Genomic DNA, 27,637 nt, shown 5'->3' on the forward strand with positions numbered 1-27,637 from the left:
CCTAACCCTAACCCTAACCCTAACCCTAACCCTAACCCTAACCCTAACCCTAACCCTAACCCTAACCCTAACCCTAACCCTAACCCTAACCCTAATGCCGACAAAACCTACTCGCGGACATGCCTTATCTACCGGCCCTTAGTAATTGCTAGGGGCGCCTATACGATAATCCCCGGTTATTCTTAGTTCGTACCCTAAGACGATAGTATTAGTCGAGGAAGAGGACGAGCCTAAGAAGTGTTAATACGCGCCTTTAGTGACGAAGACTTTTAAGGCAGCTATATTATTAAAGAAGAATTTCACGAGCATTAAGGGAATGGCTCTACTAGTGCGCTAGAAAGCGTAGATAGATAACATGGCTATTCCGTATAAAGTCTACTACAAGCATTACTAAGACGTGGCTAGAAAGAATAATATACTCGTTAGTATATCCTACTTAAACCTAGTAGCGAGACTTAAAATAGTATATAAGTTTAGAGATAACGTAGGGGCCCTTAAAGTTTATAAGAACCGCTATATCTAGTTCGCGAAGTACGCGCGGCTACCTTATCCGATAGAGGCATTAGGTATCTATTATTACTAGGCCCTAGAGACCCCGAAGTAAGTTATTAATATTAAAACCATCCTTACTAGTATTATATTTATAATTTAGAAGGAGGATAGTAGAATAGGTAGGTAACTCTTCGACGAGTGGGAACGTACTAGAAGTATTAATATTAAAGGGCTCTTCGAGCTACTTAAAAAGACGACCTCTATACTTAATAAGAGTATTCTAGAACTCGCGAGGGATAAATTTAATATATATAAGTACCACTAGCGCATGTTTAATAAGAAATCGAACTACGGCTGGCTACGAACTACATACCACTCCTATATCTAATAGTTTATTAGGTAATGCCTACTTTACTAGCTCACCTATATCACTCTTTGGCCTAATCTTAACTACTATCTAATCTCGTACCTATACTATGCGAAGTCCTAGGATAGGGGCGATAAGACGGGTTTTAAGTATCTCGATAACGCTATCAATCGAATCCTCGATTCTAGCGATAGACACGGGTTTAATATGATCTAGGGGAGTATTAGTCTCGACGATAAACAAAGTAACGACTATACCATAATCGTTCCCTACTCCTATAAGTTCTTAAATAAATGGTAGTCGAAGGCTAAGCTCCGCGAGGGGGTTAATCGAAACGGTATAATCACGGCTATTAACGACAAGATCTATAATACGGACGATAAGAAACGATTTAGTCCCTTTGTCCCGGTCCCCTACCAGTCCCTTAAAGTACGTATCTCTAGCCTACTAATAATATACGGCGCCTAGAGTCCCGTAAAGGGTAGAAGACGTACGATACTTCCATGGTATATCGCGATTAGCCCTAATTACATAATAATAGAAGTACCTAAAATAGGTATATAGGAATAACTCGTAGTAGCTTATAGGAATTTAACTCCGGGACCCACGTCTCCGTCGGGATTTTCTAATAAATATAGCGCGATTCCTTTTGCCTTCCTAGCCGTAGTTTAACTCCCGAGTTTTAACGCCGTTAGTAACGCATTAGTCGGCCATAAAAGATAGAATAGCTAGAAGGTAAAAGAAGAGGTAGCTGCGTGGCTTAACGTAAGTCCTTAATAACTTAAAGCCAAGGTAGACGCCTAGTTTAAGGAGGGCTCGAGGGTATTCGTAGAGACCTTTAAGAAAATAGTAAGGTAGGAAAGGCTAGTCTATAGGGATAGGTCGTTCTAGAAGGAATTTAATAAGGCGCGCGCCGCTAAGCGGCTAATTAATTTTAAGAAATTCGAGTCCGACGCGGGCCTAGATAACGTTAAAGAGAACTTCTACGGATAGAAGAGGCCTAATAAACTATCCGACGAGGAGGAATCTAACCTCTCTAAGATAAGTAACACGATTCTTTAGGAGCTGGCTCACGACCTCGAGTACTAAGATTAGGCGCCTAAAAACCTACCTAATTATTAGTTAAGGGCTACCCTTAACTAATAATCCGGGCTAAGGTTTACCCGCGCCGAGAGGTTTACTAGGGGCGTATTTTATTTATATTAAGGTCTTTCTTTTAGGCGTTCTTTATACGGTTTCTTATACGGTTACTATACTACTAAGGGTAGTAGTTCTATGGGCCGGGGAGGTATATATAGAAGGCCGCTCCTATAGCCCTATATATATATATATCCCTAGCTCGATCACATGGCTTTATTATATATTTAAGGAGGGCGTTTTCCTTGGTCATTCTACTTGGCGCGCTTCCCCCATTACTAATATTCGACTATTTAACCTTTTCTTATGTTTATAGGCCTCTATGGGTATTGATTATTAGGCTTAGCTATTGAAGAATTAATTAAGAGTATTATATAGACCCGTCCTATCGTAAAAGAGAACTAATAAGAAGTCGTACGTTTAAAGAGAACTTATAATACCTAGGAGAGATACTTGTGAGTTCGTCGTCGACTACTATACTAGGAACATAGCCATTTATAAAAGGGATACACGTGGCGATGGCTCACCATACTACCCTCCGGTCCTTCTAGTTATATCTTCTTCTCCTTCTCCGTAATTCCCTTTAGATTCTAGATAAGGTTCTAGAATATATATAGGAGGGTCTTCTAGCCCTCTCCGGCTTCCTTCTCTATACGTACTACCTAGTAGTTAATATAATCTAGAAGGGTTTCCCCTCTTAGGGTCCCCTTTATTCCGTCTATCTATAGCGGCGTACGCCTTTAGGTATGTTCTACGTTTTAGATAGGTGTATAGTTACCCTTGGTAATATTGCTATATAGCCTTTTCTATCGTACCGGTAGGGGTATATCTAGTATATACTAGGGTATATCGGTGCCTAAGGCCGCTATATTTATTAGTTAAGGGCTACCCTTAACTAATAAAAGGGGGTCGGCGTGTCGGCGTTCTAGTAGCGTGGTCCGTGCCTCTATCTCTATAAGGATTTTAAGAGGGTGTATATATATCTTTGCACGGCGATAACGTCTTAGTTTCGACGCTATACGTACGTGCGTGTAGTAGTAGTTAGTGTACTCGGTGTACTCTATCGATTGAGATGTGTATCTTGCTATATTACCCCGAATGGACCAAGTTGGCCTCTTAGGGATGTAAAAGAAGTTTTTCCTAGAGCTTACTATATAATTAACTAAGTCTAATAAGCTTAAGAACGCTCTAGAGAGCCTAGTAGTTAATAGATACTAAGCTTAAATTAATAGGTTATTTAGAAATAAGTTATACGTCTCTTATAATACTAGGTAATTTATTAACTACTATAGTAGAAAAGGCTTAATAGCTAGCCTTCTATTTTATAAAGAATATTCTAGAGTAGAGGGCGGTAGATAGTTAGTAATAAGATAATTTAGTACTATCTTAAGTAGTAGTAGATTTCTAAATATCTATTAATTAACTTATCTATAACTAAATAGTTAATACTCTAGAAGAACTAAGTTCTCTAGTAGTAATATAAGCTATTATTATAAGTAGCTAGTAAGAGTATAGAAAATATAAAATTACTAGTATCTAGTATATAATAGAAAACTTTTTAAGCTAAATAGTAATATATAGAAGTAATAGAGTTATAGATACCTAGTTTAATCTATATATAGTTTTATAACTAGTAAATAGAGTGTTCTTAAGCTCTAGAGAGTTAAGTTTTTAGTAATATAATAAGTCTATTCTACTTCTACTATATACTAGAAGAAGAATATCTTACTAGTCTATTATAAAATAGTTAGTATAAATAATATAGTAAGAAGAAGATTACTTAAACTAGTAATTATTCTAGTATTACTATATTAACTAAGATAGTCTAGTAAAGAGAACTTAGTATTTAATATATATAAACTAGTAGATACTAAGTTTTAGCTACTACTTTATTAAGATTATTAATATATTAAGTTAAATTAGTTATAAAGTATACTATTTTCTATCTATATATCTAGTTAGTTATATTTATATATCTAACTAGTTTACTACTATCTATAGTAATTATATATAATATATACTACTACTATAGCTATAACATATATACTATATATATATCGGAGGTTATTATACTTGGTATACTCTATTAATTAATATATATAGATTACTATATCTCTCTAAATTAACTAGTTCTAGTCCCTTAGAGTATAAGAAGTTTTTCCTCTAGATTAGTATAGATATATTCTCTAATAGTAATAATAATTAGTAAACTATATATATTATAGTAGATCTATATAAATCTATATCTATAAAGATTAGATAATATATCTAATAATCTAAAAAACTAAGTGATAAGTTATAGAGTTTTTTAAATAAATAAATATTTCTAAGAAAATATTTTAATATAAGTACTACCTAGACTTATCTAACTATATTATATACTATACTAGGTCTAATTAGATAATTCTATCTATCTAGAGATTTAGAATAGATAAAATTTATTTTATTAGAAAAATACTTATAGAACTCTTAGATTAGTAGATATTAGTATATATCTATATATTAATATATAGAACCGTTAAAGGTTTCTAGAATTAAGCTAGAAACTATAGACTTAGATAATAATCTAGATTACTAAGGGTAGCTTCCTAAAGAAAGAGAATAATTATTAGAACTTAATCTTAGATAAAGACTAGACTTATATATATCTTAGCTAACTTAGTTAGAAGGTAGTATAATAGATAGTAAATAGTTATATACTAAATAGATTAGCGTCTCTTTATATATATACTCTTAGATTTCTACTAAAAGGGTTTAGTAGTAATTTATTCTATAATAAAATATACTCTATTATTCTATCTAACTATACTACTATCTAATTACTCTATTCTTATAATAAGTATATATATAAATTAGTAAAAGTAAACTAGAGTCTTAAGCTTATCTATATAGAGACTATTAATTATATTATATAGATTTAATTAGATATATATAGAAATTTAATAATTATAGAATTTTAGATTTATATATAGATAAGTACTTTAGAGCGTAGTATAAAAAAGAAGAAGAATATTATTAGAATAGATACTATAAGAGACTAAAATTATAATCTTTAGTCTATAATAGCTAGCTAACTTTAATCTAAAACTACGAGCTATAATAAGAATAAGTTATATCTAAGTCTTCTTATTGGTAGTATTTAATGTTAGACAAGACTTTATTTCAAGCTAAGTTGGATCTCTCCAGTCCCATCCATGTGTTTCACTATGCCTTCCCCATTTTGAGGAATCGGCATACCACTGCCAGGCACTCCAATCTTCCCCAGATGCGTCAGATGCGTCAGATGCAGATGCCCCAGATGCAGATGCCCCAGATGCTTGACCTGCCTGAGCAGCAGACTTGGACTTGGAGGCATCGGCTCCTTGCTGAGGCTTTTCAGCATCTCTCCAGTCCCAGCCTTTTGTTGCACTATACCTTCCCCACATTGAGTGGTCGGCGTACCACTCCCATGGGGTCCATCCAGACACAGAGTTCTCAACTGCTTGGCCTGCTTGGCCTTGTTTGACCTGGGCCTGGGACGTTGCATGAGCTGAAGATGCTTGTGCACGCCCACCCTGAGAGCGTGCTCCTACTTGGCCGATAGATTGTAAGCCAATCCCAAACTCGGGGGGATCCCTCTCAGCTTGTGCAATAGCAGTAGCATTCTCATGGAGATAGCCATGGCGGACTAGAGCTCGAATATAGTCAACAGTCCATTCCTGGCATCGTCGGTTCGTTGTCTAATGCTCCTTTGTCAGCTAACATGATATATAACTCGCTATAAGTCCTAGAGTCACCTACATCGTTCACGGGAGCCATGAAATTCTCGCTAGCACGAGGGGCTTGAATCTGGAGTGCAACTCGTTCAAGTGAGCTCATTGCAGAGCTGTGCCTACTAAAGTCCTCCGTAGGTGGTTCATAGACCAGACCCTGATCAACGTGGCCTATATGGACAAGACCACGGAGCTGGTCCGAGGTACTGGTATCGTAGTTGCGCTTGAACTCGTGTGAATAGCCTGCCATTGGTGCACCCACAACGTGGATAATAGTGCCTTTGCACACCTCGTTCTTGTCTTGTGGATTCTGCGAGACATAGGCCTTGTTTGGTATGAAAAGAGCGAAGTGGTATCGCATATTGCTTGAGCGGCGATACTTGCATAGCCAGACAGGTGAGTAGGTCATTGCGTAAAGCTATGAGATAAGGCCAAGATATTTGATTGAAAATGTGTGAGATGAAAAAGTCGATACGTTGTTCTGCGTGGTGTAAGGAATTTGAAGTGCCTTTACTGCCTTTTGAATAACATCTTTCAAATCCTTGAACCTTCAGCCTTTCCAATCTATGTTCAACGTTTGACTGGTTGAAGCGCAACCGAGCACGCGCTAACGCTGTAGGATCCTTGTGGCACTTCTGGTGATAGCGTGGTATTGTCCTTTACATCGGCAAGCCATTCGCTGTAAGAGCTCTTATCTCGAATCATGTGGTAAGCGTCTTTTAATTTGAGACAAGGAAGCGGAACGCCTAGGTATACTACTTATGGGTCTTATGTAGTGCATATAGCTGGGCTGGAGCAGCAAATGAGTGTCGACAATCCATCCATTGGAATGATGTTGCACTATGGCTGAGGCGCCACAAAGCGAGGATTTGGTGTGCCGCTCAACCCAATAGAATACAAACTCGGGCGCCTATTCTTGATCTACTACCCAGTACTAATCTGGATTCTTGATAGATAGTTAGCATGGTAGAAACAGAAGAATGCTTTCATGACCGTGAGGGGATCACATCCCTTCTTGGATTGCTGTATTACTTACTTGTCATGGAGAGTAAGCGGCGCTGCTAAGGACTCCTCCATTGCCAATACTCCAACATTGCGACTGCCTCTGTTTGATATGGCATTGTGATTTGCTGGATCCATCCTAGTGTGCGCCATTCGTGCTCATAGTCCACCCCGATGTGCATTTTACAATATTCCCAAAATTCGGGATACCAGCCTGCTTGCCGCCAATCGATTATACCATTGATGTAGCGTGACCCAACAGGACCAGCAATGATGATATTGTCCAAGTGAAGATCGGCATGAGTAAAGTATATCCTACTTGTATCACGCAGTAGGTGCCTATACGGATCCGATTGCTTGTCCAGGCGGCCTCCAGTAGCTAAATATTGGATCCGGTTATTAAAGGCCGCGACGTCTGAGAATGGGCCGGCTTCAGGCTCTCCGCGAAAGTACATATCTTGAACTGGTCCTCGAAGAACTGAGCCTAATGTTGATGTAGTTAGCAAATGGCGGTGCAGCAGCGCTCTCTTAACATACCAACAATTTCACTAGCCGGGTCCTGCGTTATAGATTGGAGAGTAGCGATGACTCCCCCGAGTTGTCCTGAGATAGCTACCTTCTCTCTTTCTTGTAGAGAGCGCCAACATGAGTCCAGGGTTTGACCTTGAATCAAGCTAAGGTAGATATAGACATAATTTCCTTCAACGCGCCATCCAAAAACTTCAGGAACTGGAACCTTGGTGCCAACTTGATGACGAATAAACATTGTAACCAAAGCCTCGTATAGTGGAACGCACGAAGAAGGTCCATATTTAACTAATAGATTGACTGCTCGAAATTCGGCGATGCCTTGGGTCTTCCCCATGCGCGCTTCGCGAACTATCGCTGGCGTAGGTAGTTCTGGAGTCGGCTCCCCATCGGAGCGGGCGCGAAAGAAAGATGTCTCACGGAAGTCTATACTATCTAGACCTATATAGGTTACCAGATCAAGGTTTTGAGCCTGCCGCATTATTAAAGTAGAGGTGTCGATTCAGGTATCGGTCGTGGCGAGAAATAATACTAGGATAATGTTAGAGGAAGGAAAGGAAGCTTACTTACAGAGTTAGTCTTCTCTAAATGTACTAACCATTTATTAGATTTCTTAAGCGCCTACTTAGTTACTTTATATATACTCCTAGTATATACTTATATTAATCTATATATCTAACCTTATAGATTCTATAGATAGTTATAGATAGTTATATAAATATACTATATATATATATATATATCTTATTATATATTACTATAATAAGTTTTTTAAATATTTAATACTAAGAATAAGATATAGATAAAGCTAAAGTCTATAATAAAAGATAGAATACTTATAGCTACTTAAGTATAAGATATAATCTATATAAGCTATTAATAGATCTATATAGATAATAAAATTTAATATAGATATATTAATATAATAAGATTTTAAGTATTTATAAGATTAAGATCTATATATAAGAATAAATATACTTATCTTTGAAACTTAGACTCTTATATAATCTTAATACTAAGCTATTAAGGTAGTAGTTATTAATTATAAGAGTCTAAGACTTTTTAGTTTCTACTAATCTACTTAGTCTATATAATTATATTCTATATATATATTATACTTTATACGTATGATTACGTATTTATATACTAGATGCTTAAGAAACCCTTCTAAGACCGTACACGGGTTTGTATAAAGTTCACGTGATACAATGATGGTGTAAGAATAGGGTCATTGGATAGTAGTATAGTTAGATAGAACAATGGGGTGTATTCTATCATAGAACGAATTACTACCGAACCCTTTTAGTAGGAATCCGAGAGTATATATATAAAGGGACGCCAATCTATCTAGTACGTGACTATTTACTACCCTTTACATCACCTCCTAACTCTATTAGCTAAGATATATATAGGTCGGGTCCTACCTAAGGCTAAGTCCTAATAATTATTCCTTCCCTCTAGGAAGCTACCCTTAGTAACCTAGATCGTTACCTATCCCTATATCCCTATCCTAAGTCTCGTAAGACCTTAGTTATTCTCTACGCTTCGTCTTAGATACTTACTAATATTTACTAATCTAAGATTTATATAAGCGTTTTCCTAATAAACTAAATTTTATCCATCTTAACTTCTTATATAGGTGAGATTACCTAATTAGGCCTAGCGTATCACGTAATATAATTAGGTAAGCCCGGGTACTACCTATATTAAAATCTTTTCTTAGAAATATTCCTTTCTTTAAAAAACTTCTTAACTCTTTATAGAGTTTTTTAGATTATTAGGTATATTACCCGATCCTTATAGACATAGATTTATATAGATTTACTATAATTTAGTACGATTTACGTAATTTACTAATTTTCGTACCGTCCTTAGCTAGTAATAATATAATTCGTAATAATCTATATAAATTAATAATAATCTTAATATAGTTTCCCGAAATCTCGACGCTCTAAAGTAATTAGCGCGGAAATAGGCGCCTTCGAATAATCCCTATCTCGTATATATTACTAACATATTAAAAGCCATCGATCTACCCCGACCTAGGCCGGGCTCTAATAATCTAGCTATATATTATTATGGTTGTTACTTTCCGTCGTATATTACTTACGGTAGTACTAAATCTATAATATACGGTACTTATATAACTAAGAAGCGTTATTACTTATAGGTATTTAAGTAAGTTCGAAGAACTTTATATAGATTTACTTATATTAGTATAGATTACTACTAGGCCTCTAGTAACCCCTACTAATAAGGAGCGTAATACTACCGATCGTAATACCTTAGAGAAGGCTTTCTATAAGCTATATACCTAAGGTAAGGGTTACGCCTAGGAGTACAATTCTAATAAGATCCATAAGAATTTATCAGAATCTACTATAGCTATTATTACCGCGATTACTAGATAATATCGTTTTTCTTAAATCGTTATAGATTCTTACTAATATATATTAATCTCTATAATAGTACTAAAATCTCTACTACTTTAGACTTCTTTCTATATACCGGCGATATTAGAATTCCTAGGAAAGGTTCTAGTAAAAAGGCTAAGGTTCCTTCCTCGCGCGTGCTAAAGAGCCGTAAATTTAGGGAAGATAGCTCTAATCTAGAAGTTTCTATACTAAAGGTATGTGGTTCTATACCGATCGTTAAATCTTTTCGCTAATTTATATAATTCTTAGCGTGCCCGCGCCGGTCCGTCCCTCTCCGTCCCGGGTCCCGCCGCTCCGTAGGTTTCTATAGAGGAGTTTATAGCTATAAGACGCGCTATATAGAATTTATAGCGTCGGAACGAAAGGCTAGAGACTTATGTTATAAAGCTCTATACTATACTAAATAAGAACTAGCGGAAGGAATTAGATATAACCATCGCGGTAATTAGTACTTCTACTCCTACTCCGACTTAATCGGTTTAGATCTATACCGATCGGTACTAATATATCTCTTTTATCTAGCGTTTTTAGTTTTTCGGTTTTAATTTTAAAGCGATCTTACTTCTTCTAGATAGATTAGTGCGAGTTTATATAGATCTATATAGATCTTTATATTTTCTTTTAGCTTTCTTAATTTTATCTTTCTTTAATAATAACTTCTTTAATCTCTTTAGTAATCTATACCAATCTATACCAATCAGCACCAATTTTCGATGTCCATTTCTCTTAGTAAATTATTTTTCTAAGTCTCTTTTTTAGTTAAATTTTTTAAAGTTCTAAGTTCGAACTTTCTAAGGAAGTTCCTTAATTCCTTAGAATGTTTTAAAGATCTATGTCTCTTTCACCTTCTTCCTTTTAGGCGGCCGTCCTCGGCGCCGAACTATACTAAAAAACGTCGAATCGCCGTACTTTAGTATAATTCTCTATGATTCCGCGGCTTCCTTTGCTAATCGCTACTTATATACTAATATTACTACTTTACTAATGTTTATTATAGGTTCCTAAGTATCTTCGTTAGGATTATATCCTTTCTAACGAATTTTATATAGCCACGTGCTATCTTCGGCACGTTACTAGCTAAGTATCTACTTAACTTTATAGATATCTATACCTTCTTATATAACTACTTTATATAGTATCTATTCGGAACGATCCGGTAATAATAAGGCATGAAATAGCTCGAGAAGCGTAATATAGAATATATTATCTATCTTTAACGTAGGAGGGAGTTATAACTCGTACGCCTAGTTATTAATTATATAAGTAATCTTATATAGACCTATTATCGTATAGTTAAGCTTCTTCTTTAGCCTAATACTACGAATATTCTTACTATTTAGTAAAACTTTATCCCTAACATTAAAGATCATAGGTTTTCTACCCTTGTTATGGTGCGATTTACTATAATTCATAGTATCTTATAGTAACTTTATAACGCTTCTTTACGTTTAGAATAGTTCTATAGTAATTTCTATTACTTTAATATTAGATCGTTCTACTTTGAACTAAGTCCCTAAGAACTACACATTATAGTTCCGACCGAAGTTTACTTTAAACGGACTTACGTGGGTTAACGTATGTCGGCTATTATTATACGCGAATTCCGCGACATAGACTAACCTTACCTAGTTATTCTACTTATAGTTATAATATACGCGTAAATACGCCTCGACTATCTAATTCTACCGCTCCGTCTATCTATCTATTTATAGATAGAACGTAGTACTAAGTTTCCGCTTAATTCCTAGCGTATAGTAGAAATCCTTCTAAAATTTAGATATTATCTACGGACCTCTATCCGAAACTATACCGTTTAGTATACTATGGAGCCGGACTACGTCACGGAGTAGTATATCTATAAGATCCGGTGCTTGGATCGTCTTCCTTATAGGGATATAGTATAATATCTTCGTAAATCTATCTAGAACTACGAGTAAACTATTATAAATATACCTAGAATACTTATTTAGGGGTAGATCTATAATAAAATCTATTAATAATTCCTTCCATGCCTCCTTTAGCATAGGTAATAGCCTTAATTCGCCATATAGTAAGTATCTATATACTTTCGTATACTGGTAAACGTTACACGTTTTTATATAGTCTTTTATATATTTATAAAGACCCGGCTAGTCGTACGTCCTTCGGATTAAATCGACCGTCCTTATAACGCCGAAGTACCCTACTAACGCGTAATTATACTATTCCCTTAAAATATCGATTCGTAAGCCGCCTTTTAGTACGTAGAGTCGGCCTTAGAAGTAGATCGCGTCCGATCGTCGTTCCTACCTTAATAACTACGGCGGATCTATAGCGCTTCCTTTTATGCTTATAACTTTCTTTACTAATATATTAGAATTCTAGGTAGATTTAATTAAGTCTTTAAGGGTTTTCTTAGTTTCTTAGACGTTTATTTAGATTACTTAATACCCGCTCTAATTCCCGCGGAGAATCGCCGAAAGTGTCCTAGCTTCTAGTATTCTATTAGATAACTAGTCTTATAGTATCTAAAGTATAGTATAGTCTAACTTATACCGACTATCTACGTTATTCTATAACGATTTCTTATAATCTTCACGCCGCGATAGAGGATTAGCTTTATTCTCTCTTCTAGCTTTATATAAGATTTTAAAGTTAAATATTAATATCCACTTAGCCTAACGTACTTATCGGCGATTAAGGACCTTAGTCGATATAAAGTAACGTAGATTTACGTGATCCGATAATAATTCGATCTAATATATAGAGCCTTCTAAATAATATCGCTATTACTTAAAACTCTCGACGATTATAAGTAGTTCCTAGTCGTGCGTGTTATAACGCGTCTCTATATCCGCTATTTTATAGGAAAAGAAAGCGACCGGGTACTATTACACCTTATCTTTCGTATCTTTATACGGTTAACTAATAATTCTAGTAATTACGAATTCTAACGCGTTAGTTTCGACCTAAATATACTTCTTAGGATTGAAATGCCTAAGAATCGGCGTAGTTATAAAGTAATTCTTTAACGATCGGAACGCATCTCGCGCTTCCGGCGTTAACTATATCTTAACCGACTTAGCTTTACGCTATACTCGCCTACCTATAGGGATTTTACCGCCATTCTCTATAAGTTTATTAAGTAGCGCCGTAATTCGTAAGAAGCCTATAATGAATTTACGATAATAGTTTACGAAACCTATGAATGTTCTAATTTAACGTATAGTAGTAGATTCTAGCCATTCCATGATAGTCTTTACACGCTCCAGCTCTATTTTTAGGCCGCTATATATTATAATAAAGTCGAGAAACCCAACTTCTTATTAGTAAAACTCGCATTTAGATAATTTTACGTAGAGTTTATACTGCCTTAGACGATTTAGTACTAATTTCACGTATTCTTTATAATCCTATATACTATCGGAGTAAATTAGTATATTATTAAGATAAACTACGTAAATCACGTTAAGTAATCCTACGAGTATAGTGTTAATATATTCTTAAAACGCTCCTAGCGCATTTATTAGCCCGAATAGCATAATAGTATACTTAAAATAACTATATCTAGTCCGAAATGCGGTTTTCCACTTATCTCCGCGACGAATTTAAAGCCGGTAATATATATCTCGTAAATCTAGCTTTATAAAGTACTTTACCTTTATTAATTAGTCTAAAGATTCACTAACTAGCGGTAATAGGTAACGATTCTTCTTAGTTACCGTATTTAGTACCTAATAGTTAATATATAGACGTAAACTTCCGTCTTTCTTCTTTATAAAGAGAATAGATACGCCGGCTAATAACGTACTATAACGTATCTAGCCTCTTTTAAGGTATTCTTTAATATATTTACGAAGAACTTCGAGTTCTAGTCTCGAAAGTAGGTAAAGTAGGCTATAAGGGACGTCTACTCCCTCTTTAAGCTTAATCTTTAGCTTATACGGCCCGTGATTAGGGAGAAGTAACGTATCTCCTACCGAAAACATATCCGTATACTACGAATATACGTCGGGTAGCGTGTCTTCGCCCTAATTATTACTATCGTCCTTATCTTTATTAATGATCGATAAGAACGTAAGATAGATTAGCGATAATCGGGTCCGCACGGTAAGGTTCTATGCCTCCTTACTAATAGTTATAACTTACTAGTATAATTTACTATGGTATCGTCGGAACGTTAATATCTTCTTCTAAAAATTAAGGATAGGGTTTAGATGTCTAAGCTAAGGCATCCCTAGAATTATATTCTATTAGCTAATATTAGCCACGATAAATTTATTAGATATCTACTATTTTATTATCTTTAAGTCATGAACTTCGTAATTCGTTATAGCTTTATCTAAAGTTCTAACTTTATATCTATTAACTATAATAGTTCGGCTAACTTTGCCGAGATCGTACAATAATCTACACTCCTTTATAAGAATCGACGAAATATAGTTATCTTCTATACTAGTGTCTATAAGGGCCTATATAGTTTTATTACTATTTACTATAGATAACGATACTTTTAGTAATATTAGGTCTTTACTCGCCGGAAGGCGCTACGGCTCCTCCTAAGTATATATAATTTAGCTAAGAACGCGGTTAGGTCTCGTGTACTAGTCTATTCTTTTTTCGGATTCTTATAGTTAGGTAAAATATATTCTATTTCTCTATACTTATAGTAACGAAGTGCGCTATAATCCTACTATTTTATAATAGGCGTTATATTTAAGCCTATGCCTTATCCTTTTCCGCGTTAAGAAGCACCGCCTCGATTATTTCGGTATCCTCTTAACGCGTTTCTACCCCGATTTATACTCTTCTAGCGCTAATCGCGGTAAGGTTACTCTTAATCGAACGTATTTAATTAACCTCGTTTCTAACCTATATAGGGTTCGTTGGTTTTACCTAGAGAGCCGCGTTTCTTAAGGATGCGGTAGTATTTATTAGCTTTCTCCTCTAATTCGTATAGATAGTTAAAACTTAATAATACTATTCCTAGTCTTTCGCGGATTAACGGAAGTAGTACTTTACGAAACTAGAATATACGAATATTTTTCTATAGCGTAGGGATATTATTCTATAGGTTTTAGAGGTATTATAGTAGTTAAGTAGGTGTCTAGTTCGGTCGTTATGCCACGCTTCTTAACTTAGATAGTACCTTTCTTTCACGTTCTCTATCCGTTCCGAGAGTGTTTAGTATAAATATAGCTAAATATTCCTAGGTTATCGTAGATAGTGGCTATACTTCCTTCTATCTATCCTATTAATCGCGGGATTATAAGTCTAGGTATTATTCTCTAAACGAAATATATTATACTTTAGTAGAAAAGAGTAGAGGGTTATCAAGGAAGTACTTTTCGTAGTCTCTCTTCTAGTCTTTCTACTTCTTTTAGTTCTTTCCTATAAATATAGTCGGGTCTTTAGGTTTCGGTATACCTAGGGAAGAAGTAGGGTAAATCGATAATAAAGTAGCTGGGTATACGGTAGATTATCGTAACTCTAATGGTAGGTAAACTAATTCCGCCTAAATTAGTATAGGAAGTCGTCCACCTACTATCGTTCGGCGTAGTTCTTTAAGAGACTCCTTAAGTTCTCGTCTCTTTATAAGGAGTTTCGCGCGTTCTACCTATTCTTTAAGGGTTTAAATCTCTCGAGCCTAATTCGCGACGTATTCCTAAAGTTTAGTAATGGTTTATTATAATATCTCGCGTGGCTCCGCTACGACTCGTTATCCGGCTTTATATTATTAGAAGTTACTCGGTGTATCTACTATTTCTTCGTCTAAAAGCTCCGTGATTTAGTCTAATATTTCTACTTCTTAGTTAGAAACGGCTAGAATTAATACCGATTATAGAGGATCCCTATTATTTAATATAGTATTACTTATCCCTATAGTAGATCGTGTTGACCTTCTCGGTTCTAGTTAGACTATCTTAACTATAGTACTATATAGGGAGTAATTCGAATATAAGAATAGGGTTATTAGATAGTAGTATAGTTAGATAGAATAATAGGGTGTATTCTATTATAGAACGAATTACTACTAAACCCTTTTAGTAGGAATCCGAGAGTATATATATAAAGGGACGCCGATCTATCTAGCACGTGACTGTTCACCGCCCTTCACGTCACCTCCTGACCCTGTCAGCTGAGGTACGTGTAGGTCGGGTCCTGCCTAAGGCTGAGTCCTAACAGATGGCGTCTGGCGTCCCCATTTCCCGACGCCCTTACCTTAACAGCTTACCGCTGAACAATCGCTCCGCATCTGTCCTCGACTTCCAGACTGGGCGAGTCTCTATGCTGCCAAATTAATTGCCCGCCACCTAGGAAACAGCCTCTTTTGCTTAAAACAATACCCCAGACGTAGAACACGCAGACCTGGCAAACCCATTTCCATCGACGATGAGCGACGGCGATATCCACGTAGTCGCATACTTCCCTGAAGGCGTGAAGTACATTCTGGATTTTGGTTCGACTCATTACATCGGGTTCGTAGATGATACGACGGTCCTGAAGTATCCGCATTTTAAAGAAGAACTGGATGGCCTCGCTGTTGAATGGCAAATATACCAGAGACTTGGCAAGCACCCGCGTATCACCGACCTTAAAGGAAGACACAAGGATGGTGGTATATTTCTAGAATATGCACGGAATGGATCATTACAGGGTTACTTAGAAAGCAATGCACCACTTAACGTTGAAACAAAATTAAGACTAGCTAAAGAGACTGCAGATGGCGTTGCGCATGCCCATCGGCAAAATGTTCTAATCTGCGATATCGCTGTTCGTAATATCCTAGTGGATAGCGAACTACACGTTAAGTTATGCGACTTCCAGGGTAAGATTATTGGACCTGATGGAACAGTTATCCTTTCCGGAGGTGCCTCAGAAAACGCGGATTCGTATAAGCCACGCGATAACCCATACGACCAGAACGTTAGTACGGATATTTTCGCACTTGGTTCAACGATATATTACATCATGACCGGTCATCGGCCATTCCCTAAGTTGGATACCATACAGGACGAATTGAAGATCAACGAGTCTTACAGACAGGGTCTGTTTCCTCGTTTGGATATAGCCGAAGAAATTGTTCACAAATGCTGGAGTGGCAAATACACGTCTGCCAGTGAAGTCGTCAGCGACCTCGCTGTCCTCAGACGATCATATGTGCAGAGCTCTGAGCTTGGCCAACAACTTCAGCAAGATTGATTCAGGCCGGAGCCATGGGCGTAGGGGTTAGCCCGCGGACAGCGGCAAAACATAAGCACATGTACAATGAGGAACATATCCGCTCCGAAAAGACAGTTTGCTGCGCTACAATATGAGTTCATAACACTTATGTCCGGCGGCCCTGCTCTTGTGCAAAAAAGTTTCTGCACATGGTCAGGTTCGGCGGTTCGCTATGTTGCAGCTTTGTACAGTACATACCAAGCTGGATTAACACCTAGGGCAAACCGACCCAGGTGTTCTGTTGGTCTGCCTTCCCATGTTGTTCTTATCGACCCAGTTACCACAGTGCGCAGGGCAAGGCTTAGGAATCCACTTGGTGAGCACATGCTTTGGCTGCGCAGTGCAGTTTGTATAAGACACTTTGACCTCGTGTCGTTCGCACGTGACTTGGAGCCGACATTTGTCAGGATTGCCTGAAATCTTCATTCATCATTCCATACTCACTGTATGTGTAATCGCGGCTGCAGAGCAGAATCGGGTAGCGCTTCGGGGTGCTTATTAGTGATGGGACTGCCACCCGCAGTGCTTTAAGTACCCCACCCGTAAAACCCCGGCGGATGATTAGTTCTGGCAGGCGTTCTTGGTAGCTGCAGCTAAGCTAATTCAGCGCTCGAAAGGAACATTCTATTGGCAGAAGTTATGAGTCACATCACGAGGCGGACGGCGGCAAAAAGATATCATGTTACACCAAGTACCATACTCGAGCGCTTGCGTGACCAGCTTGAAGATGACTAGCGAGTTAGACAACCTTTAGTAAGGCGCTCCTAAGTCCTAGGAGAGTTCCTCTACGTACTTGTACGGAGATAGATACAGAGATCTTTGAGTTCAAATAACAACCTATTATCTATTATCACTAGACAAATAGAGCTACCTTTCTACAATTGTCTAGTCCACTTGAAAGGGCTCCGGAGGTCACGCTAAGGTGTATAGATGATAGGGACATTGGTGTGGCGTTATATGGTGGTAAAGTAGGAGGAATATTGACTGCACAGGTTTCCAATCGTGTCGAGGGCCGTGGAGGTAGTGAGGTTGAATTCTGTTGATTGCTTCTACAGCAAGTCCTGACAGGACCCAGAAAGTAAACAACCCAACGGAGGAAGTCGGCTCTCGATGCGCTCGTGGTGATGAGGAAGCCGTATGCGATATGTTAGGTTTGCTGGCCATAGAAGGGCTTTGCGGATGAATCCGACGTTTGAACGCGTGCCACAGTGGTATGAGAAGTGGACTCATGTACGCGTAGGCGTTTCGTGCTCACGTATCGTGAACCGTTCGGTTGAGACTGATTCAGAGGCTCGGTCTTGGGAATGCTTGTGCCTCCACGGCTTTGCTAAAGTCGGGTACACCCATGAAGTCCGACAGTCGCCTGTTGGTATTGTTTCGAGTATGGGCGTAGCAGGTGTTGCTGGCACAGCAGGTGTAGCTAGCGTAGTAGGTGAATCGTTGTCGCGCTCCTGCTTCTTCTGTATACCGTCTACTTCCTCATCGGTAGTATTCTCGTATTTCCTCTTGTTTACCTTTGAAAGTGTTTCTTCATTTGGGATCGATGGGTTTCTATTAAGTGCGAGTGAATGTGCCCCTCTGACATTAGCGGCGTATCCTTGCGGCCTAGAGCTTGGTGACAAGGAGGCCTGTGGTGATTCGGAATCCCAGTGGTCCCAGGGAGGAAAGAGTTCGACCGAAAGCTTGTGCTGCTCGTTGGTGTTATCTTCCGTAAAGTCTTTGGTATAGCTTCGTCGTATACAGCCACAATCTACAAATCGTGCCAGTCTGATGGTGGCAATAGATATAGTGATATCGGTGTCGTGTTTAAAGTTCAAATACATGGTGATGCAGGTGGGAATGGTCCGAAGTAGATGATGTTATGTCGGAAGTTTAAGGGCGGAAGATCCATCGGACCGAGCTCTTACTATGCCAAAGTCAGAACCCTCCCTCGCTTCAACCGTCGAACTTGAATTATCACCGGCATCAAAATTTAAGAATTCCTAAGTACCCGAAATGGGGCAATCTAGCATTCCGAGATCAGAAATTCACCTGTCGTGCTTTTCTATACTTAGAATGCGGCAGCTAGGAAGGCTTTTGCAAACGTGATCGAAAGTGCCAATCAAAAATAATAAAGATATCTATACATTGAGTAATCTCCGGCTGCGTTTCAGGAAGACATATATCAGCTTCAGCTGCATCAAGATGATAGTGAACGTGGTTACTGAACCAGATGAACTTACCACCAAGGACCTCATCGCCCAAGCCACTGTACTAACTGGGTGTTACCAGTTTACTCTGGACCATCTGACCGACGGAGCGTCATTCTGGCTAGTGGGAAGAGATAGTGCCGCAGACTTTCGAATCGCTGTTTCTCCACAGTCTTCAATCAGGAGCAGACATGCGGTTTTCTCTTTCCACGCCCAGTCATTCGCCTTTAGTATCAGGGCCGCTCACAAAGGGGTTCGGCATTTATCAGTCAATGGTGGGACTGTAGGCCGAGACTCGAAGGGATTGCTTAAGAACTGTTTGATAACAATGGGCGACCTAGTATTTGACTATCACTACACACCATGGGCGTACTCCGCCATTTTTGATGCCGAGAAAACAGCTACTATACGTCGATTGGTCGGTGACACGGTACCTCCAATCATGCCTCCAACACCAGATCCGGACGCTCTCGAGATCGGACAATATGTCCTAGCCCAGCATGCGGGAAAGGGCGGTAGTGGTACCGTGTCCATGGGCGTAAGCACGGGCCATAAACTTGTCGCAATCAAGAATCGGTACTGTCGCGACACATTTGCGATCGAAAGGGCCAAAAATCAAATTCCAAACATGGAGTCCCTCAGTAAAAACAGCGAAAATTCGGAACCAAAGCCGAGGATTCTGCAGCTACTAGAAGCAAAGTGGCAGTTCAACCCGGATGCGCAGGCGCGACCCGCGGACTCCAACATGGTGTACTTTGTGTCTCATGCATACCTCTCGATTACCTTAGCAGACCTGATAAAGAAAGGGCACAAATATACTGAAAGAACATTCGTCAACATCCTCGAAGCTGTTGCTTCTCTCCACAGACAGGGCTGGATCCATCGGGATATCAAGCCAGCTAACATCGGATTTACGAACGACAAAGACGATTGGGCAGTTTACTCGACATCGACGATATTATCCGAGTGCCTGAGACGGCCTACCCTCCCGAACCTGGGTGCTACGGCACCATACCTTACTTAGCCCCAGAGTTCGAGCAACAGCCATGGGGACTTGAAATCGATGCATGGTCGGTTGGAGCTACATTCTACGAGATGTTAAGAGGCACGCCATTCTGGCACGGAAAGACCAATCCCTAGCAATGCGACACAATCAACTACCCACAACAGGCTTCGTTCAAGGACGTGCACCAACAAGCAATGGACTATCTTGAGAGTGACAAATCTGAAAGTTTCATGCCTAGCATTACGATAAAGCTATTATATTTTGCGAATGCTGAGAAAACGCAATACCAAAAGAAACGTTTGCTTGTGACCGAAGCACTCGAATTGCTGGAATTAAGCAATTCCATAGACCGGCCTGCCAAACGAGCAAAGGCCCCTACCTCTTGAATCCCCCACCTGCGCGCTTCGATTCTCGAACTGCTTGTAGATTCATCAAATGGCTGCCAATGAAATGTCCCGGAAAGGACCAACCAGTATCCTACGCGCCAAAGTTCGCATAGGTATGTACACCATAAGATTCAGTGTATAACATTTGGCTTCTTTGCTCTTTCGATTAGCTGATGATTCGTGCACCGCGTCGTCTTCCAATCTCCATGACAGCGGCTTTTACCGGTGGTGGCTCTTACGCAAGACGCTCTTCTAGAGCAGCTACAGATTTTGTGCTATTTCAATTGACACGCCGACGCCCTCCAACCACCAGCGTCAAGCAGTAATATCATCCAGCACATCTGGCTTCAAGGCTTCCCAAGGCTATTTATTCTCCATCATGCTGCTAAGGCAGTGTGCTCTTGTCATACTCCTTACCCGGCTCGCAGGCTCTGTCATGGTCCACATGCGGCTCTCCCGAGGTCTTCCTGCTCCTTTACAGGGCCTTCACGTCGTTGCTTCCACAGGCCTCACCCTGGAATTTGTGCTTGTCTCTGACTAGTGCTCTTGTGGTTAGTCACTACCACCCCTGATTGATTATACTCTGCGTTCTATCCGCAGGATGTGGATCACTCTTGAATCAAGATCAAGTCAAGCCAGGAGACCGCAAAGGCTCCAAAGACTCCAAAGTGAGATCTCCTCATTCCTCCGACAGTGCCGTAGGAGCTTAAACAAAAAACGCTTCGACTGTGCATCGTGAGGTAAATCCGTTGCTGAGCTACAAGTGGTCGAAGAACCATCAAGATAGCTCAGTACTTTCTCTGGGTTCACCGATCACTTATTGCGCGGCTGAGTCTACTTATCTGCGCAAGTAGAGGACTCTTGCTTCCTGTATATTCGTACTAAACTAAGATGCAAGTCAGCTCACCGCAGGATATAGATTAGGGATATATACAGCACTCTGCCCCACTGTCTGGTATGCTGAGATTGATGTCTCCTGCGCGAGAGCAGCGAGAGCAATGCGACACTTGCCGTACATTACTGAAACTGTCACACTACACCACTCATTCGAGTACCGACGCGCTTCTTGCAAGGTGCTCTTGACCTGGAAGAGAGGCAAACGTGAGACTGCTCCTCTGAACAATATGGCTGGCCGAAACGGAGCGAGATGGGAGGTTTAGATTACGGAAATTCGCATAACCAGAAAAAGACGTAAATGGAATCGTGGGGAACATTGGATATCGTAGTCTCATGGTCTTTCCTCCATTCGAGTTGCAGACAGAAATGGGCAATCTGTCCTTGTCACGAGATTGTCCGCGATCAAGGTAAGTCTGTGATAGAAGGTCGCGTGACACAAAAGATGCATGCACAGTATAAATCGTGAATCCAACACGATACGTAAATAGAATGAGTCTTACCCCTCATTCTAATATTAGATGCTGTTAGGGTGAGCAGAAATGATTCCATACCCAAGTCGTAGTTTCATGCAATGACGATCTGATATCTCGATCCTCTTTCATGCAGTGAATGAATTTATAGATGTAGGACGAGGGCTCCTGTTGTTCGGTCATCATTCAAATACGCTGAGCGGAGATGGGCTTTGCGCAGTAATACTGTGTCATGGAAGGGTCTGGTGCTTCGCGATCTTGTTTGGTGGCACTCTTCCATCTTCGTTATCATCCTCGCCAAAATTCCTTTTCCGCTTTTGTCGATTGAGATATGGCGGATCGACGTCTCCCATAGTCCTAAGTGCCTTCGAGCCATAGGAATTGATGGAGGTGTCGTCATTCTTTCTTGTGCTCAACTCAGGCTTTCTAGTTTTCTCCTGTTGGCGCTTCGACTCGTCATCTACGTGTGAAGGGGCGAGAGGGGTCCCGTGGGACCGTGGTGTCGCACGCCAACCTGCTTGGGACGACTCTTTCATTGCAAACGACTGATTAGGTGTCTTTCCTTCCTCTTCACAGTATGGACTGTCTTCTTGGTATGATGGCATTTTGGCGAGCGAGTAGCTCTCCTTCACGTTTACAACTTCTTCGCCGACGTTATCGCCGCTATCATCTTCACTAGAATCATCTTGTTCTTCTAGCGCTATCATTTTCGCTCTGTAATACTCCTTGACCTCCGGTGGCGTGTGTCTAATTGGCCACTCGTCCGTACTGTCACGGTACATCGCCCTTCTCCATTCAAGTCTGATTTCAAGGGCCTGCAGGCGTATTTCGAGCTTAGTAGCGAACTCTCTATCATATGGCTTCTCAAATACAGGTGTGCATCTGCGATGAATTAAATAGGCGCCTTGCGTGGCAACGATGTCGGTATAGTCCTGCAAGATTATACCGCGGTTAGTAGTGTTTAAGATTGTGTAGTCGCATGACGAGAAGAGCCTCACAATGTCCGGCTCAATGTCGCCATTTGATGTGATGCAGTTATCTTGCGTTAACGACATAAGGAAACGCTTGTCTCAAGACTAGGTAGTCGACCTGGCCAGTTATCGTCGATAAGGTGTGAATAGATTGTCGGAGCGAGCCTGGATCGAGCCTGCGAGGTAGTGGATGGAAGCGGGCCTCCTTACTTTCGCACTACGTCTATATTTTAGCATCTAAAGATAGAGCGAGCACTCTATCTCTTTAACTATCTTCAGTAGTATTTCCAGAAGCTGAGTGATACAATAATAAAGAAAGTAGCTTAGTTCTAGATTTGTACGAGGCCGGGCTCCACGCACCAACCAACTACACTACAAGGAAGCGACTGCTTAGATTACACACTAGTTATAGAGTGCTGTGTGGGATCCCTATTATGTCAGCCTTGGTATTCAGATCTTATTAAGCGTTAGGCTTTTGTATATAGACAGAACTACAGCCGGATCACGTGTCTGCCACGTGACTCGCTACGACTAAATACTATCACAGCCCATATGATTTTCAAATATGAAAGTAACAGCTGCCTACTTTAAGGCTCTTACATGCTATAATAATTACTTTTAATCCTCTATATCACAAGGCCTATATAATATAAAGCTAGGTGGAAGTTTTCCTTGTACGGACCCAACATGAGCGAGACAACACTCAGCTTCGTAACCGTCGACGTCTTTACCCAGACGCGATACAAAGCCGGGAATCCATTACCTATCGTCTATCTCCCCGAAAACGCACCTATAACCCAGGAGCGTAAACAGCTTATAGCTCGCGAATTTGCACTGTCGGAGACTGTGTTCCTTCACACGCCACCCGCTGCACCGGGCACGTGGAAAATTGACATCTTTACGACTTACCTCGAGCATCCTTTCGCTGGCCATCCGACGATTGGTACTGCAGTCTACGTTCTGAAGAAGCAGTGGGAGACAAGTGGAACACAGCTCACTCAGGATTCGGGTTCAGAAAACATCAACGGAACGTTTTTAACCAAAGCCGGCCGTATAGAGATTTCGTATAACCCTTCGAACGGAATCGCACGGGCGGCCATTCCGCAGAAGCACCACATCCACGCCTGGCGATGCCCGCTTCCTTTTCTCTTTGACAAGCAGCGGGATCTTGACCCGTCGCATCTCAAAGACCCGTCTGCCGGGCTTCCTGTTGTGTCGATCGTCGATGGCATGACCTTCATCCTAGCCGAACTATCATCTCTCGATGCATTGTCTCGGGTCTTGCTACAGCACGGTAACGTTACGTGTACGCTGGACGTAGGCTGGTCACGTCCACAGCGTCCGTTCTACTTCTATGTGCGACTCTCCGATGGCATGGATGGGATGAAGAGGTTCCGCACACGTCTCTTCATGAAAGACGCCGAGGACCCAGCGACTGGGAGTGCGGCGTGTGCACTGGCAGGATATATCGCCAGGAGCGAGGGCAAAAGAGGGCAGAGTGTAATTGTAAAAGTTGTGCAAGGAGTAGAGATGGGACGAGAGTGTGAGATTGGTGTTGAAGTGAAGTTGGGAGAAGACGGTGGTGTAGAAGGCGTATGGTTGAGTGGCTCTGCAGTGGATGTCATGAGTGGTCAATTGCCTCTCTGTTAGATCAAGAAAAGACGTTGAAATCTGTGCACCTGTCGTGAAGCTATGTCCCAGTCTAGCGAGATATAGGTTCCTGATATACCATTTTCATGATAGAGCGGGCGTCATGTGTCTGCTCTCTCGCGTTGCGCTTTCCAAGCCTTGATCAGCAAACCTGTCCTAGCGTTCTTGTCATCAAGACCTTTGCGAGGTGAGCCTCTTCGTCGACATCTCTGTTATCTTTGCTTTATGCACAAATTCCCCCGCCCCTATATTTGAACTCAGCTCGTGCTGTGACCTTTCACCATTTCGCTTTATCAAAGCCTTTGCACAATCGGTGTTACTCTTTCCACTTGCTACTCGCTCTCGCAACCTAGACTAGCTCCGTAGTAGCTTTATACCTTCGTTCAAACTAGCGACGATCTGTGTTTACACCTGGTCCGTTATATTCTATTTCCAGTCAGAATTTCCTGAACGAGCGCACATAGCCTTCTCTCTTAGCCAGATTCTCTCGCTCCTAGCAAATCATTGTAGATACCTGTATGTTATGTGGTATTGTTCGGGACAATGTAAAGCCAATAAACGTTTACATAAACCTAGCATAAGTGTGGGTAAGGGATTCAGGTCTTGTCGAATGAAGAATCCCGCACTGTAGTATGGTCCACTATGTGAAAGGATAATATTCCCTGAGCCTTGCTAACAAGATAGTGCCGTATGCTTAATAGCGATTCATACTAGGCAGTATAGTAACTATAACAACTCACTGAACTTCCAAACAATTTTCTAGCTTGCAGATGCTGTCAAAGCCTGAGTGACTTTGTCCCACCCATTATCACTCGCGAAACGGGACACATCAGTCGGACAAACCGTCCCGGGCTCAGGTAGCTGTCCAGAGAGGAAGTAACTCTGGATCGTCTTCGCAGTACAGAGAGAGGCTCCACTGAGGAGAGTGGTGTGCTATACAGCGTTAGTACGGCTGCCAAAGCACACAAGTAAACACTCACTCCATAGCTATCGTGCTGCATTACCACACTGCCCTCGAACGAAGCACTCATATTGCGCGCGGACACCATCGGAGTGATTGGGTCTGCTCGGTTGCCCACGAACAAGATCGGATTCTTCGTCTGCGCCGCGAATGTCCCCTTATACTGTACTACATCGGCCATAGGCCATTGGGCGCAGTTCGCGTTGATAAAGAGAGTGAGGTCGCCGCCAATCCGACTAGACGCCATGCGGGCTTCGAAGAACTTGCGAACGTTTGCAAGATCGGAAGTTGGAGGGGACACGATGTCACTGCACCGTATTCCAATCATATGCTCGATAGGTGCATTGCTGATTGCAGCCTGACCACCATTGCCAACAAAAGATTGTACATACGTGTTCAGTCCTTCACGGTCTTTCCGAACCAGTGCATCGATGAGACTTGCGAGCATAGGCCAGGTGTTTGAGTAGTAGAGGTAGAAGTAAATAAAGAACTTGACGTTCGTGTAATCGAGAACAAAAGCACCAGCACCCTCGATGAAAAAGGACATGGGATCAAGCCTTATCTCTTCAATTGATGCATAGATCTGGGACTCAAGCTCGTCGGCAGTAAGATCGCGTGCCGCCGAACACTCTGACTTGTTTTCAACACACGCAGAACAGAATCCGGATAGAGCCTTATCTGCGTCTGATGGTGCCTCGATGTCGCTATTCGGATTCAGTTTGTGATGATGAAAAGAACCGGTGGTATGTACTTACAAGCCTTGCTGGATTTCGTGGCCGTTAATTACACCATCCAATACCATTCGATGGATTCTATCGGGATATGTTGCGGCAAGGATAGAGCCCACGAATGTGCCATATGAGAAACCTGTTCTGTATTGGTAGATTGCATATACTTGGTCAAATCACACTTACCCCAGAACCTCAACATACCATCCTCATCAAGCGCATCAACTACACCCATAATATCCCTCGCCGTGGTCGCTGACCCTATGAATCTGCCTGTCTGATTCTGGTGTCTCTCACACGTCTTAGCGAAACCTGCCGCATTCGCCCAGATATCCCCCAACGCAACGTCTGTTGCACCTCCGGCAAGAATACGCCTCACCAGCGCATCGCTGTCGCGGGCTACTGTACTTTCATAGCACTCGAACAGCAATGATCCATCTACTGTTCCACGAGGGACGACGAGGATAAGATCATGATTTTGACCTGCAATTGCCTGTAGACGCTGTCCATATGCGGCAAAATATGTATATCCGGGTTCACCTGGGCCGCCAAAGTTGAAGAGAATGCTGCCCTGTGACGGCTTACTAAGTGAAGGGATCTTAACGAGGCGAAGGTCAACAGTTGAGCGAGATGGATCGGTGTAGTCCAGAGGTGCAGTTATCGTGCCGCATTGAGTTGATACCTGTTGCTCGGGGGGTATTGTAGCGCTTTCGTTCAAGCTGCACGGTTTCCACTGGATTGGAGTGGTAGGTATACTAGATGCATCGTTGTATAGCGCGAGAACCACGCAGATGATAGCTGTTAGGATGGCCAGAAGGGTTTGTACTGCAGTCATGGTCGTGGTGTTACACAGTCAATGGGATGCCGCCGGGATTTGAGAGAATGTTGAGCATGTGGTCCAGATAGGAGTGAACCGAAGATGCTCTTAGTAATGCAACGTTCCAAACGAGGCGCATGTGTTGCCTTTTCATCACTGTAGTGAAACATTGTTAGCCTATACAGCTTGATTGCTAATCCTCTAGCATTCTTGTTGCGAGTAGTACGAGGAATGTACAAGCTTGGGGTCACGCTTTGTGTATTCGTGGCCATCGCGATGTGACAATGATGGTAAAAGGGGTGTGCCGAGTTCGGTATAGCTGGAGCAGCTCAAGATGCAGATCTACACGCCAGGATCAAGCCGGTCCGATGATAGGGATGAAGCCGAGCAACGGGACCTGATGAGATACTTCATTCGGAAATATGGGGCGATAGTCATAGCATTTCCAGGTCCCCGAAGTCTCCGATTCCTTTTTTGCGTATTTCTTTGGCGATTGGAGATGGGAACCTCTACTCTTACGATTGTAATGTCTGCTGCCAGTGCTGAACATACAGATAAAGTCGGAAGAAAGCCCAAGACTTCCCTCTTCGCACTTCTCTGAGTTCTCCCCATTATGGACCTGTCTCTGTGTGTCTGTTAGCGAAGT

General features: G+C 41.0%; 8 protein-coding genes across 8 annotated transcripts; 3 read left to right on the top strand and 5 right to left on the bottom strand.

Annotated features, from left to right (window-relative positions):
• Positions 1-5,163: 5,163 nt before the first annotated feature.
• On the bottom strand, positions 5,164-6,157 carry EJ05DRAFT_500813 (uncharacterized protein; the record flags this gene model as incomplete). The annotated part of the gene is made up of 2 exons (XM_033747038.1): positions 5,164-5,715; positions 5,777-6,157. The coding sequence occupies 2 exons, from the start codon at positions 6,155-6,157 to the stop codon at positions 5,164-5,166; spliced, it is 933 nt and encodes a 310-aa protein (XP_033599721.1).
• A 652-nt stretch (positions 6,158-6,809) lies between these two features.
• EJ05DRAFT_486341 (uncharacterized protein) lies at positions 6,810-7,759 on the bottom strand (the record flags this gene model as incomplete). The annotated part of the gene is made up of 2 exons (XM_033745522.1): positions 6,810-7,234; positions 7,288-7,759. 2 exons carry the CDS (start codon positions 7,757-7,759, stop codon positions 6,810-6,812), a joined length of 897 nt encoding a protein of 298 aa, XP_033599722.1.
• An 8,326-nt stretch (positions 7,760-16,085) lies between these two features.
• On the top strand, positions 16,086-16,895 carry EJ05DRAFT_500815 (kinase-like protein; the record flags this gene model as incomplete). The annotated part of the gene is made up of 1 exon (XM_033747039.1): positions 16,086-16,895. The coding sequence occupies one exon, from the start codon at positions 16,086-16,088 to the stop codon at positions 16,893-16,895; it is 810 nt and encodes a 269-aa protein (XP_033599723.1).
• Positions 16,896-18,142: 1,247 nt separating this feature from the next.
• EJ05DRAFT_486343 (uncharacterized protein) lies at positions 18,143-18,739 on the bottom strand (the record flags this gene model as incomplete). Its single annotated transcript, XM_033745523.1, has 1 exon — positions 18,143-18,739. The coding sequence occupies one exon, from the start codon at positions 18,737-18,739 to the stop codon at positions 18,143-18,145; it is 597 nt and encodes a 198-aa protein (XP_033599724.1).
• A 361-nt stretch (positions 18,740-19,100) lies between these two features.
• Positions 19,101-20,129, top strand: EJ05DRAFT_511109 (uncharacterized protein; the record flags this gene model as incomplete). Its single annotated transcript, XM_033748227.1, has 1 exon — positions 19,101-20,129. The coding sequence occupies one exon, from the start codon at positions 19,101-19,103 to the stop codon at positions 20,127-20,129; it is 1,029 nt and encodes a 342-aa protein (XP_033599725.1).
• Positions 20,130-21,911: 1,782 nt separating this feature from the next.
• Positions 21,912-23,009, bottom strand: EJ05DRAFT_384673 (uncharacterized protein). Its single transcript, XM_033741260.1, has 2 exons — positions 22,863-23,009; positions 21,912-22,796 (listed from the first exon to the last, which is right to left on the bottom strand). Exons 1-2 carry the CDS (start codon positions 22,917-22,919, stop codon positions 22,095-22,097), a joined length of 759 nt encoding a protein of 252 aa, XP_033599726.1. The 5' UTR covers positions 22,920-23,009; the 3' UTR covers positions 21,912-22,094.
• Positions 23,010-23,410: 401 nt separating this feature from the next.
• EJ05DRAFT_476555 (Diaminopimelate epimerase-like protein) lies at positions 23,411-24,637 on the top strand. Its single transcript, XM_033744060.1, has one exon. It carries the CDS (start codon positions 23,523-23,525, stop codon positions 24,483-24,485), a length of 963 nt encoding a protein of 320 aa, XP_033599727.1. The 5' UTR covers positions 23,411-23,522; the 3' UTR covers positions 24,486-24,637.
• Positions 24,638-25,059: 422 nt separating this feature from the next.
• On the bottom strand, positions 25,060-27,009 carry EJ05DRAFT_528872 (uncharacterized protein; the record flags this gene model as incomplete). The annotated part of the gene is made up of 4 exons (XM_033748918.1): positions 25,060-25,418; positions 25,466-26,150; positions 26,202-26,313; positions 26,361-27,009. 4 exons carry the CDS (start codon positions 27,007-27,009, stop codon positions 25,245-25,247), a joined length of 1,620 nt encoding a protein of 539 aa, XP_033599728.1. The 3' UTR covers positions 25,060-25,244.
• Positions 27,010-27,637: the final 628 nt, after the last annotated feature.

The sequence above is a fragment of the Pseudovirgaria hyperparasitica genome (assembly GCF_010093815.1).
Source record: "Pseudovirgaria hyperparasitica strain CBS 121739 unplaced genomic scaffold EJ05scaffold_9, whole genome shotgun sequence".
Classification (NCBI taxonomy): domain Eukaryota; kingdom Fungi; phylum Ascomycota; class Dothideomycetes; order Acrospermales; family Acrospermaceae; genus Pseudovirgaria; species Pseudovirgaria hyperparasitica.

Excerpts from the sequence above, each read along its gene's own strand:
- EJ05DRAFT_384673 (XM_033741260.1), bottom strand. The coding sequence starts at position 22,919 with ATGTCGTTAACGCAAGATAACTGCATCACATCAAATGGCGACATTGAG. Across the intron at positions 22,797-22,862 it reads GCGACATTGAGCCGGACATT|GACTATACCGACATCGTTGC; the intron begins GTGAGGCTCTTC and ends ATAATCTTGCAG.
- EJ05DRAFT_476555 (XM_033744060.1), top strand. The coding sequence starts at position 23,523 with ATGAGCGAGACAACACTCAGCTTCGTAACCGTCGACGTCTTTACCCAG.